Below are 14,534 nucleotides of genomic sequence, written 5' to 3'. Positions count from 1 at the left end.
CGAATCATTTTGCGTTGAATGCTCATCTACAGCGTATAACTTTGGCTCAGACAAAAGTGTGTGGCTGCGGTGACGGATTCCACGATGTGGATCACCTTCTGTGGTCCTGCGTGGAATTTGAAACCGCAAGACCCGCCTTGTTGAGCGCAGTCGAGAATATCGGCAGCCGACCGGGTACTAAAATTAGAGAAGTGGTGGCTACCTGTGACCTCCCGTACATGAGGATCATGTACCGATTCGCCAGAGACGACGGTCTTGTCCTGTGATTCCGAATCCCCATCTTCCTCCCAATCCGACAATCCTTTTTCTTTTACATGTTGTGTTGTCTTTGTATTATGTGTTTTTTGTAGTGCCACGGGTTATACGTTGACGGCTAAACATTACTCGTAGACGGTTACTGCACTACCGTAAAAAGGAGCAAAGCGTATCCCATAGTACAGGGTTCTCTACACCAGGCCAGCTTTGACGCAACTAGTTTGACAGCGTTGGCGTTGGGTTGCGGGTTCATTCTCGAGTCGCTCTTGCACGAGCTTGCTTGCTCTTGCACAGCGAGCTTGGAATGTCACTGCCGGATTGCTCTGTTTTGTTACAGTCCAGACACGAATATCATAAGGTCACCAAGATAGCCAAACTGAAAATATTCAACCATCATCCATAGAAAAGCCGCACCAAAACTATCGGATCACCAAATACATCTACCAACAACAACCAATATAGACCAGGACATCAACCACTCACTCAACCCTCACCCTCAACCGAGCATGCCCGGGATAAGACAAAAAAACAGGGAGGAAATTCCCCGTTAATCTAGTTTATACACATTGTCATCACATGCAGTGTTGACAATACAGCGCAAACCGTCATACTTAAAATTAATAAATAAAAAATTAAAAAGTGTGTAGATTTTATTCTTGCAATGAGGAAAATAGTAAGACGTTCTCTAATAGCACCTTGTCGATATACTCACTAAATATGCTCACGAAATTTACTCATGCTGTTGCGATAAAATTCATAGTTGTTACTGCTAATCTTTCTCAACCGATGTAGCTTTTACATTTACACGTCTAAACATGCATCTGGGTCTGATGCTACAATTGGTGCAGTTGTTATACGCTGCAACGATGGCATAGTTGCTACACAGGTAATATTGTTTAACAAGTTTTGCAGTAGAAATGCTTGTATGTATGTTAGAAATAAAGGAGCTACAATGGCATTCCTGTCCCTTGTACTGTTTCCCATTGCATATTCAGGGGCGCATTACTCAAACAAATCAACTATCATCTCGCTATCAAAGCATTTTTCTACCTAATCGCTCAGTTGATTCCTACTTTCCTTCGATTATGTTCACCTGCTATCAATTGTTGTCATACAGAAAACTGTTAAGATTTCATGAATTATACAGATTTCTCTACTTTACTCTTAAGTTAAATCTCTATATCTTGAAAGAAATCATAGACACTTCGATTCGACACTGAGATTCGTAGAACCCTTGACAGTCAAAACCGCTTTAATAACCATATAACCTATTAATCTTCTCCATTAATTCTTCTTCTTCTTCTTGACGTAACAACCTCTAAGGTCATGCCGGCCATCGAAATGGCTTTCTAGACTGGCCATACCACGTAGTTGGTTAGTCGATTCAAACGACAGGGGGACAGTCCGGATGGGATTTGAACCCCGGTCCTGCCGTTTGAAGACCGGCGTCGCTGTCGCCTATACCACCGAGCCGACCCCTAATTAATCCATTAATTAATTAAGTAATTAACCTACATTAAACTAGACACTGACTGATTAAGTAAATTCCTTTTCTATGATCATTCCATCAACAAAATTAAAGATTGCTGGATGTGAAAGAATGTCTATTTAAATTATTCTTCCTTTTAGCCATCGGATGTTTATCGCTTGGTATTTAATTTTCTTCGTAAAATTCTCTACAAACTGTTTCGTATTGAGCAAATAACGATTTAAAAATTTCTATTTCTTTAGCGGGTACCAATAATTTCCGTGAACTAATATTGTTCAACCTCTCATTGACACTATCAAAGAGGATTCTGAAACGGAAATTCTACCACCACCCAGATCTTCACCATGCGGCAAATCTTAGAGAAGATGGTTGAACAGCAGTTGAACAAGTACCATCTCTTCATAGATTTTAAGAACCTCTTCATATTTTTTAAGATCATATGCCGCATATGATAGCATAGTCAGGGTAAAACTCTACGAGGTCATGAGCTCCTTTGGAATCCCGGCCAAACTGATCAGGCTTGTTCAAATGACCATGAACAAGGTGAAGGTGGATGGAAAACTCTCAAGGTCCTTTGCTTTGATGGACTCATCTGTCTCCTATTCAACTTGGTTAGAGAAGGCCATCTAGGGTGACTCGGAGGTGGAGCCTTCGGGAACCATCTTCTACAAGTCAATCCAGATCCTGGCATACGCTAATGATATAGACTTCATCGGTCTGCGGCTCTCCCAGGTAGCAGAGACCTACCAAAGGATCGAGTAGGCGACAGAAAACCTCAGGTTGCAGATTAACGAAGCAAAGACTAAAGTGATGGTGGAACCATCAGCGGCCCTAAGAAATCCGGAACTACGCAGAGGTGATGTACGGATAAGTGATCGCATATTTGAAGTCGTCCACAACTTCACCTATCTCGGGTCAAAAGTCAGCAGCGAAAACAGTATAGAGACGGAAATGCGCGTTAGAATGCTGGCGGTCATTCTACAGCCTGAGGAAACATCTCATCTCAAAAAACCTGTCGCGACGGTTGAAGCTGGGACTGTATCGTACCTTAAAGTCCCAGTACTCACATACGCCTCTGAGACATGGAGCCTGTTCAAAACAGACGAAGCCCTCTTAGCCGCGTTCTAGAGGAAGATGCTCAGAAGGATTGCTGGCCCCGTATGTGTGGAAGGACAATGGAGGAGCCGCTACAACGACGAGCTGTACGGACTGTATGACGACCTCACGGTCGCGCAGCGAATTAGGCTCGCCAGGTTCCGATGGGCTGGCCATGTTATACGCATGGCACCGGACGACCCAGTTCTGTAAGTCCTTTTAGGCCGTCCACACGGACAGAATAGGCGTGGTAGGCCCAGATTAAGGTGTGAGGATTGCGTGGAATCATCCGCCATCAAGGTCGGGATAACGGATTAGCGGACGACGGCGCGGGACCGTGAGCGGTTCCGGAATATGCTGCGGCAGTCCAAGACCGCAGGTGCCTGATATGTAAGTAACTAATATTTTTGATTTTTTCTCTTATTTCATGGTTCATGACAAAACCATAATTGATTTGTGCTTCATATGGGACTTTTAACCAACGAATGTAAACTATTCTCATCAAAAATAATACTAATTGAGTGACACTCCAATTTGAATCTATTCAACAATAAACTACTTGTTTCACCGTAGATTCACACAGTGTAACTACAGTGAGCATCAGTTTCTACCAACAGAACGCAACATGACAACAAATGGTGGCGAGCAGTCATCTGAACGCAAATTAATGGAAATTTTTACTGCATAAAAAGATAAAAGAAAAGCAAAACCCTTCAATGTGCTATAACGGTGCCTCACAGTGATCACCGGTTGTTTATGTGTCGCCAGTAGCAGATGAGTTCCACAGCCGTTCCGCATGCTGGAAACCATTCACACCGTTGACCTTTGCTCACAGATGCTGATGCTGGTAGTTGTTTGTTTTTCGTTAGTTAGTTTTTCGTAGTTGTTATTTTCGTTTGATAGTTCCTCACCAGCAGAATCATCGGCAACACTGGCATGCGAAAAACATAGCAGCAGTGGTGCAGTTCCACCCTACTTTATGACACCATTTGCATACCTTTATCTGCACCATTAGATTGGTGTGTGTGTGTGTGTGTGTGTGTGTGTGTGTGTGTGTGTGTGTGTGTGTGTGTGTGTGTGTGAGGAAACGCGCGTTGCAGGTCTGTGTTCTGGGAAGGCCGGGTTTTCAAAGGCCGGGTGAATGAAATTGAATTTCATCCCTTAAGGTCTGGCAAACTCCCGGAGGTGATGCAGCTGATTGGAACCCTTTTTTTTCTGGTTCTACCCCACGTTTCTCCACCTCTTTTTCCGCTGACCTAGCGCCAGCGTCGACAGCTAACCAATGCACCAGCGGGATAGTTGTTTTGAGATGAAAATGGCAAATGTTGACTCAGCTCGGTGGGGATCGGCACCTCATCGCTCACCGTGGAACAGGCGGAAAGGTTAATTAAATACAAACTCACACCCGGGAGTGTTGTGGTTCGGGTTTGGAAAACTGCTACAATGCAACAAAAGGGCACCAGCACTGTACGATAATAACAGAGTGCTGTTGCTAGTTTTAATAGATGTGAGGCAACAAACGGTACCAAAGGAAAACAACAGCCAACCAACATGAGTATTTTAAATGTTAAAAACATCCTTGCCCTTCTGCTCGAAGAAAGTTCTGGTTACGGTTTCCGAACGATTTGAGCAATGGAAATTGGTGTGCAGTCAGCAAAGCGAGCAGCTTTACAGGAAATTAGCTCATTGATTGATTGTAACGTAATGTGTGCTCGATCCGTAGTGTGATGAACGGTAGCAAGTGAGAAGCTGCAATAAGAACTGCATAATTACATCATGTTCCGGATGACCTATTGACAGTGGCGCTCTGCAGAATGCGGGGGGCAGGAAATAAAAACATTATTCGATACGCCTTTTTGGTGACGAAAATAATGAGCTCGTTTTTGCTGCTTCCGCAACGCATTAACGCTCCGTAACATTGCTTGTGATTGTGGCCTGAGCCAGGCCGTGTGGATGTAAAGTGTTGTAATTTTTGACATAAGCTGTGGTGTTTATAGTCACACCATACCTGATGTTAATCAGATTAAAACAGGACGTATGGTCTCCACTTGAGCAGTCCTTTTTTTTCGACACAATGATTAAACATGGAGGTGGCCTTTGCTTGAAAGTAAAGATGTATATGATCAGAACAACGAGAATTTACGTTGCATTTTTATTTCTGGAGCATTCACTAAGCTAATCAGTGCTAATAATTTCGGTAATGTAGTGCTAACAACTATTTACTTGGAATAAAATATTGAAGATTGTTTCATCATTGTCGCAAGGATTCGACTTAATTTCAAATCTGATCCTTGATGTCTGCAAAAAAAACTCTTACCGTACGTTAGTAAGTAAGAGAAGAAAGTAGAAAGTAGAAGTTTGAAAATTTATGCAGGTCTAAACATCCTAATCGCCGATGTGCGCTGAAGGAATCTTTTCATACATGTGGGCTCGTCTTCCAAGAATTATTAAAATGTAAAGAACTGGCTTCTTGAATCATATAAAAAAATATTAAAAACATTTTTGCCCAAGTGATGGTTGTAGTCAAAAGTCTTTTGTTTTTTTGTTTTTATTTTCACTCTGAAGAAGGGCCTGGAGACATTGCTATGAAGGTCCTAACGTACTTTCATCTGCTACTACTCCCAAGCAAAGTAGTGTTTTTCAAGTATCCTACTATTAAATTGTAAAGATTCTATTGCAGTGCAATTACTGATTACGCTTTCTGAATATTTTTGATGATGATATCACGCCGAGGCTTCAGTGGCAACAGTTACGCAATGCTAACTTACGCTATCTTACTCTAACTAGTTCATCTTCCAGTAATGTTCACCGTAGTTCATAGTTCATCTCGTCCTATGTGCCGTAATGCACATTGCCTGCATTTTGGCGTACACAAGTGTCGAAGCTTCAAACCAAGATGTTACCAGCTGGCATTACATGAGCCTTTACATGAGTGGTTTTGTTCATCGATAAACCGTTACAAACATGATACAAAACAATTGCCCGGCACTTGAACCCTCACGAACGCTGCTGCGATCGTACTACCCTTAACGCGACCTTAATATCGACAATGGCACGGCGACGTGCTGATCGGATATTGTTTAACATTTTAATACAAATTTTAAATTAAATTTTCCTCCCATAAACCGCGCAAAGCCCACAGCATCGTTCGGTCGTTCGTGCAAACATTTGCGCTCATATGTGCCCCATGTGTCATTACATGCGAACGCGGCTGCAGGCTGAGGCTGATAATATGTTGAGCTATCCCTTTTGCGAAAACACGAGCTGCATTTTAAAACTGAACCCTTCCGATGTGGTTCTGCTCGTGCCCGGTTTTACTGCAGTTCCAAGTCAGGCCATATCCTTTGGTCGATACCGATAACTGTCGAAATATTCAAATTAAATATGATAATGAAAGTACGCACCGCATACATGCTTGTTTTGCTGCTAAGAGCCATTCTGGGCATCGCGATCATGGATGACGTAAAGGGAAAGGATACTTGTATGAAATAACAGTTCTCCGTGTTAGTGCGTCGTGGTTTTGGAGCGAGAAATGTCAGCTAACGCAATATGAAGGTATAGATATCCCAATAACAATTTTGCAATAAAAGAATGCTGAAGGTTGAATTCCTAAACAGAAAAATGCCCCTTTTTATTTTCATGTTTCAAAAACACTTCATCAGCCATTGAAACGGTGTCTGATAAGGTATAACAACTTTTATCATTATCGTATAAGCAACCATTTACAATAACGATCCGTAGATGCATTGTGGAAATGATAAACCAACCAAACAAATCTAGTTTATGGTGTATTTATTCCTTTACTTCCTCCTATAGTCAATCGTCTTTTTGTAAAGCTCTTGAGGCAAACAATTGTGACAAAAACAAAAGAAAAACATAATACAATCGTATTTAATTTTGGACGATTCGATATTTTCTACACACTTGCAAGTAACATCCTGTTGCAACTATGAATACGTAGTCAACTGTAGTTCTGGGTCGTAATTAATTTCTACTCTGCCTCAAACAGCATTCCAGGTTTACTCCAGTCACTTTTTTATGTTTTTGTTAAAAATATTGCCAACAAAATTAATACAGGAGCCCAACACGTGGAAAAACCACCGTTATGCAAGCGTTAAAATGTTGAAAATAAATTTCGTTCTTGGATATTGTACTTTGAAATGGACTTTGCAGCTTTCAAGAACCTCTATACTGTCTATTGATGTTTTTCATAGTCAATTTAAAAAGCAGATAAGATTTCCTTTCAACCCATAAACCCCTTACACACTTATTCTTTTAAACAGCAAATTGGGAAATTGATTAGATTTAGTTCGTACATCACACCAAAAGCTTGCGAATTCATAAGGATTATCAAGTTTGTAATTTTTTTTTTCAGCTGAACTTTGTTTTGTTTTCGGTATTTTGTAAACCTTTATCAGGCTTTCAATGTAATAATTCCCTTTTTTCAACACGCAAAACAGTTCTTAATAGCATGTGAACCTTCTTTTATATTTGCTACGACTCCGATTTATTTTCTGTTTTTTCCGTACATCTATAAAGGCAAACGAAGAATTTGAGATTTCAAGTATTGAAAACTCTAATTCTGGACACGTTTTTAAAACACAATGCAACTAAATTGAAAAACGCAAATACAGCTGATGGACAACTCTTTTCAAATCTTATTAACTGGCATTCAATCATTTTGTTCGAAACACTACAATATTTTGTAAATTTGTTGGTAAATTCTAAATTTGTAAGAATTTTTTACTTCGTTTTTATGACTTATATTGACAAAATTATGGTAAACCGTTATACTGAAATATTTACTAAAAAAAATATAAACGATTCGAAGCTCACTGGCACAGTGCACGAGTTCAGATTCAATGGCAAAACCAAAAATATTTTAATTACACAAAATAGTTCAAATAGATTGTTCAATGTTTATGCTCAAACTTGAACATGCTGCTTTCAGGTAAAATTGAAATAGGTTAAATTCAACGAAATTGCATCCCGTTATCGCACCAGGGACCGTTTTGCCGGCATAATGACCACGGTTGTGTATGCTACTGACCATTGCCTCGGGCAAAGCGGTAGCGAAGATAATTATTTAATAATGAATGTTCCAAAATAAGCATTTACCTTTCAATTACCTCGCCACCGTCTCTTTCACTAGCCACCCGGACATTCCTCTCACTAAAGAACTATTTTATACATTGGGAAAATCGGTAGGTAACCAGTAGGCAAGGTTATTTTATTTCCAATTTTCTCATTGCTCGTGTGGCAGCAGCATTGGATTCCACAATAACATTGAACGGGACGGATTTTCTGAGCTTAGTTAAATCAATACTTTCAGTTTGGATGTGCCAGATCCGATGGTTTGCATTATCCATCAACGAATGTTTACGGATAGCGAAATTGTAATCTGCCCGAATCTATTACCAATTATTAGATTTGAAATTTATTCCAGATTGAGTTTAGCATGCGAATGGATTTAATTAAACTTGAAATCCGTTGTTCATTATAGATTCAAAACCAAAAACTGCTCAATCGAGCTAAAGTTTGAGGTTAGTATGTACAATTTTCATCAAACTTATTATGATGAAGATGAACAAAAGTTAATATAACATTAGAATGAAGTTGTTGATTTTCCACACTCGAGCTTTTTTACAATGTTGTTAAGTGTACAAGTTCAAATAGAATTTCATAGTTTTGTACAAAAGATCCAGTAAAATAATTTTTGAAAACTACTTCCTACGATTAACATCTTAAAAGAGGAAGTTTATTCTAAGCCGAATTTCTTCAGATGGGGAATTTAGAACAATGTAGAGCATACTTCTGATCAAGCACCCTAGATTACTTGTGAGTTGGCTCAAAAAATATAAAAGAGCTTTCATATTGAAGGACCCCAATTTCGGAATACTTTCATGGCACTTTATTGGTCGTTTTTCATCACTCACTGTTCCTACACGAACTGAAGTATCAATCTGGCTCTTATATTTGTTAGGAAAAGCTTAGAAAATCAATATGCTTAACGTACGCTAGCTCTTCTTCGTACTTACCTGTCTATTGATATTGCAACTAAATTAAATATAGACGAAGTTGAGCATATCACATCCATAGCTATGTAGAAATCACAAGCAAAATTTGGCAACGTCCATGCACCATTCACCTAAGAGAGATGAGAAAGAGAAATGGGGCTAGCATTAGTTAGGGCGAAGAAATAAATTTCGTGAAAAGTGTCGATGAGCAAAAACCAAAAAGAAAAGCACCCACCAATCCCATGTAAAATAAATCAGGGCACATGAATGGCTAAATGGGCTCTTAAAAGTAAATTTTATGGTTGAGGCAGGCAGGCAAAAAATGGTCTCCTCGGTCCACCTCTCGAAAACTGTCCCATTTCCCACAGCAGTATGCTCTGGAGAGCACTTCGAAGGCCGGCCTCTCTAAAGCGCCTCGCAAGAAAGCAAAAGAAGCAGCTCTACGGTCGAGTGCAAAGGAATGAATGTTTTATGCAAAGTTCATTTTAGGGGTTTTCGGCACCCGCAAAATGGAAGGTTCCAATCGATCCGTCTGGGGCCTCCTGACGCCTCACTGGGACGTAGGCCTGATTCACACGGCGAGAATATGGGAGCTATCTGTCAGCAGCGGAAAGTAATTATAGACTTCCGACAACCCCCTTCCAACCTCTCAACACTGCAACGATGCCGCCTGCTGACGACGATGCTTTTCGGCTGACGAATTTGACTGCAGCGACGCCTCTGCTGCTGCTGCTGTGCTTTGTTTGTGCTTTCTCGTCACGTTCCTGGCCAAGCCACTTTTGTTCTGAGTCGCCTCATTGCGTTAAGAACTGCGGACGACAGACCTAAGGGGTGGACGTGTACTCTTCCAGCGCTTGGTTTATCCACCACCGCGCCCTGAGGGAATTGATAGGAAATTAATGTCCGGGGTTGCCGACTGCAGAGCGCCTGGCAGCGTGTGTGGGTTGACGTTGTTGCTGTGAACTGATTTTGCGTCCAAATTTTCATGCCTAGACCCTGGTCAACTCTGGTCACGGGTTTCTAACACTGTGCTAGAGCTGTCTGATGTTGAAAGTGCTCCTGCTAATGACTAACGTGTTCCGGTCCGGAACAAACAAAAATTACGTCTTAATATCCTTTCCGGTAACAAACACACTTGTTTAAGGAAGCAAAGAAAAGACGATGAAAACAAAAACTTGGCAAGAGTACTTGCGATGAAAAGCAAAAATCCTTATCACTAAAGCACCGTCACTCATAAATGGCTTACAAGTTTTTATGCAGCTTGAAAAATCAATTCGTTACTTGCTCAACCAATTCAATCCGGCATATTGTGATACATGAGATGTGAAATGAAGATATATGCTTTTGTTGGTTTCTGATACGAGTGAAGTCTTCCAGATAGAACTGGTATTGAGCATATTATCAGCGATTTCTGAACTAGATTGCTAAAAAAGCTTAATGTACTAGGAGGAAATAAATGTTTCTGTTTAGAAATTACCAAAAATAAATCATTCTGTAGTTACGTAGTATTCTGTAGTATTCTGTCAGTAAAGTAGCATTATACGGTGAGCAGAAATTCACCAATTTTACAAATAACCTGCATTAGGCAGACTCAGCAATCGATCGCACCGCAATCGATCAGTTCAATAATAGCGACACATTTCTTGCAAGTGCAGCAATCGATTGCACCGCGAAACATTTTGTGCGTACGTAAACATTTTTGTACAAAATTCAATAACAAAAAGAAAAACCAATAAGAAAAAAATTTGAGTTACTAAAAACGAACAAAAACTATTGTAAAAAATGTATAAATAAAGCGTTCTACAAAGCCTTCTAGGGACTGCCACATTGCCAAAAGTACCTTTACTCACTTAGTTCAGACTAAATACAAATATTTCCATCATATCTTTACAGAAGGCTCCGTTCATCTGGACTCAGCCGGCTGTGGGATCTTTTCCACCACGGACAACTGCGCCATTAAACTTCCTATTCACACCTCCATCTTTTCCGCCGAAGTAATAGCAGTTCAATTAGCCGCCGACGAAGGACTACAGACTGACCAACCGAACGTCATCTTCAGCGACAGTGCCAGTGTTTTGGCTGCCTTGGAACACGGCACCTTCAAAGATCCCCCACATCCAGCTTCTAGATTCCATACCTGCTCCCCCGACAATCGTTTTCTGTTGGATTCCAGGTCATTCCGGAATCAACGGAAACGAGAAAACCGACCAACTTGCCAACGATGATCGGCTCCGTCCTGACGAACCATACAACACCCTTTCACGCCGTGATGCCATCCGCTTCACCAACACCATCATCTCCCAACACTGGAACTCCATATGGCAGAACCTGGACCTGAGCAACAAGCTCCGTCTCTTCCTGGGAAGTTACCGAATCCAGCCACATCCAACGAGTCCTTTCCCGCCTTCGTATAGGTCATACCCGCCTTACACACTCCTACTTCCTAGAAAAATCCAGTCCTCCACTCTGCAGCTTCTGTGGTGTTGAAATCACCGTCCGCCACATCCTCACCGATTGCCATGGATACAAACGACACACCGAGCCACCTGCCAACCAGACACCAAATACACGACAATTCTATCACCCGAAAAACTTAAGCAGAACCGTTTTATTTAATTTTTACGGATCAGTCCTTTATATAGAGAAATTTAAGCAATAGTTTTAACTAATCCATTATCATATGCCATAATTGCAATAGTGTTCCATAATATTTAAGAAACACCTGCAATAGTTTTGTATTAGATTAAACCACTTATTCATACACTAGAGAGGCGAGTGAAGTCTCTAAGACTCAAAGCCTCTATAAAAAAACGAAAAAAAAGCCTTCTAGGGAGGGAGAGAGCAGTCTAGAAAGAAGGTGCAACAAGCTAAATCTAAACCTTGCGTTCGATTTACTCTAGAGGTTTGAGTGTCTCCCTACCCAAGGTAAGATCTCAAACCTCCAACATGCTTGTAAGGGATATTCCTTCTAAATATCCAAAGTCGCCAGGCCGACTTGCTCCGCCGATGAGCATCGAGAGTCCCCCTACCAAAAAAGTAAGGCCTCGATGTCTCCAACGATTCAGTAAGGAAGATTCTCATCTAGAATCTTCAGACTGCCTAGAAAGTCAGATAATAGAAAGATATTGGTCCGCACAGCTAACAATCACGTCATTCCGTTCTCGTGGCAACTATAAGTCCAAGTTCCTTCTTTCCCATCACAAGGTGTCCGTAGAACGAAATTCTTCTTCCCCACCACATGGCGACCGTAAATGCAAATTCTTCTTCTCCACCACAATTCCTTCTTGGCTGACATTTGCCAACATAATCCAATTCTTCTTGCAACCATTGCAGCACTAGTCAAAAATCATGCACAAAGTACCGCAAACTACCAAAGAGAGCAGCAACTTAGCAATTACCAAAGAGAACGCTTTATCGCGTATTTAAAATTATCTAACTTTTGGTATTTTTATGTCATAATTCGTCATATGTAATAAAACAAAACACTTAAACTTTGTGGGTAAAACCGGAATCAAAAGTCATTGTTTTAAAACATTATATTAAAAGAGCTGCGGATGTTTGTGTTGAATCTGTTAATTTACAAAGAGTTGATATATAAGAATATATATTACGAGTTCTGTAATTTGTAGAATAAATTGAAAAGCAAGCCGCATTACAATCACCCACTTTTCAAGTTTATTTGTAACGAAAATGCATTTTATCACTTGCTGGTCGTAAGCAAATTCTATTAAAAATTCATCCAATCCAAGGGAGAAACGGTTTTTTCGCCAGCAAACCGAAGTTTACAGTGTGTATCACAAAAATATATTTTAGAAATGAAGATTTTCGATTCAAAATAAAGTTCGAAAAACTCATCATTCTGAAGATGATGAAGAACTGGTTTTCACAAAAATAGTTTTGGTTTCTTGTTATATGTAATCGAATTAGGAAAGGTTTCTAAGGGTTTAAACGTTTGAATCGATTCTGATACCAGCAAAAGTGACATTTCTTGCTTTGTGACCACTAATTTGAAAGTGATTGTAGCAATTAAAACATTGATTTTCCAAAATACGACTGTTCATATCACTATATTACCGACTGTATAAAAAATCTTCCTTCCAATTGTTGTACCGTTCGTCCGTTTCTTGATCTCAAACCCATTACGGTAAAGGACATTCAAACATAAAACGACGCAAAACGGCCATTACCCACGAGCTAATGCGTGCCGTCCCCAGTTAAGAGCCGCCAGTATTTTCCATAACACTTTAGGTAAGGGATTTTCCACGAATGGTGCCATTACCCCTTGGCGCACGGTTTAACTGATTTTGGAAAATCGCTTCATTCTAGCTGTGTTCGCCAAGTTCGCCCAAGCGGCAAATAGCCTACAGAATTGTGGTTACTGTGAGAATTCGGGTCAGGGATTTGCCAGCGAAGCAGGGAACGCGATTGCATGGAAAGCTTCCAAGCTTCCCGATAGTTCGTTTGTTCTCTGTCGCTGCCGCAGTGGCGGTTTACGATTGTCTTATGAGCTGCTTCCGGGCACATCCATAATTCCGGACTCGTGCACGTGCTCTTCTTGGTCTGTTGCAAAGAAAGATAAACCTGCCACACCTGGAACCTCATGCGGGCAGCTGCGTTTGCCCACGGACATCGGGCAGAACATTCGCAGAAAGGAACACAGTAAAATAAAGCAAACAACCTTCAGTTTCGTTCAGTAATCCTGTCTGTTCGTCCGGCCCTTGGTGAAGAACTGAACACACACACACACACACGAACGCACAAAAAAAAACCCTCTACACCACCGGTGCAAGCCGTGATTGTTCGCATGAGTGCCATTTCGAAATGACACGAGGGGTTCTAGTAATCGATCGTTTCGGCTAAACCGCCCGTAACTAATGGCACCATAATTTCCCTCGAGAAACGAGGAACCGAAACACCGATATCGGTGTGCTGAACACAGAACGCACTCTTGGTCCGATGGTCCGGAGTTCTGGTGGCGGTGGAGTGTATCCGGAAACGAGTGGCCGGATTTCTGGCAAGATACAAGACACACTCAGTACAATGATTTTGCCTGAGGAAGAATTGGAAAGATCACTGCAGATGCCGGGATACGAAAACGGAAAAAAACGTGTCCTACAGTTCCCCAATGCTACAGAGCATTGTGTGTTTTGTGTCTGAAAAGAACCAAAATTCTTTCGATTTTGTCCCGAACGAACCCGCGATAGTCAACAATTGGTACAATGCCTCCCAACCAAAGTGACCTTGCAAGATCTCGTTGGAAGTGTAATTGTTGCCTACCGTAGAGTATAGCGTTTCTCTGCTAGTGATACGGATTTCTTCAATACTTTCCCACGATGACTTGCACTCACACACACGTCTGGACCGGAGTGGGAAATATATCCACCATCAAAGTTGTATATTTCCCGTTCGTGTTGTAAGCAGGAACCGTCTGATGGACAGCATTACGCTCATAATCCAATGCCGCTATCATCTGATCCGAGGCGTTATCAGCAGGTGTAATGATTAGGACATGAGCTTTTCCTTCAGCGTTACCACCCGATATCACCGACGACCGGTTTTGCAAACATTCATTTCATCTTTCCAGCGATCCGGTACCCAAACATCCCTGGAGGAAATGTTTGACCGAAAATCCTCGATAACATCTCGGGCGTAATCATCTTTCGGGTTTTGTGCACCAG

General features: G+C 41.2%; 1 protein-coding gene across 1 annotated transcript in view; it reads right to left on the bottom strand.

The window, feature by feature from the left end:
- LOC126559783 (dopamine D2-like receptor) overlaps positions 1–14,534 on the bottom strand; it is a 117,508-nt gene that overhangs the window by 25,377 nt on the left and 77,597 nt on the right. The window contains exon 3 of the mRNA XM_050215957.1: positions 8,878–8,987. Coding sequence (XP_050071914.1) covers positions 8,878–8,987 — 110 coding nt within the window. The remainder of the gene's footprint in view (positions 1–8,877; positions 8,988–14,534) is intronic.

The sequence above is a fragment of the Anopheles maculipalpis genome, chromosome 2RL, assembly GCF_943734695.1.
Source record: "Anopheles maculipalpis chromosome 2RL, idAnoMacuDA_375_x, whole genome shotgun sequence".
In the NCBI taxonomy this organism is placed as follows: Eukaryota; Metazoa; Arthropoda; class Insecta; order Diptera; family Culicidae; genus Anopheles; species Anopheles maculipalpis.
Note: the sequence above shows the minus strand (reverse complement) of the source record. Positions and strands in the feature narration are given on the sequence as shown.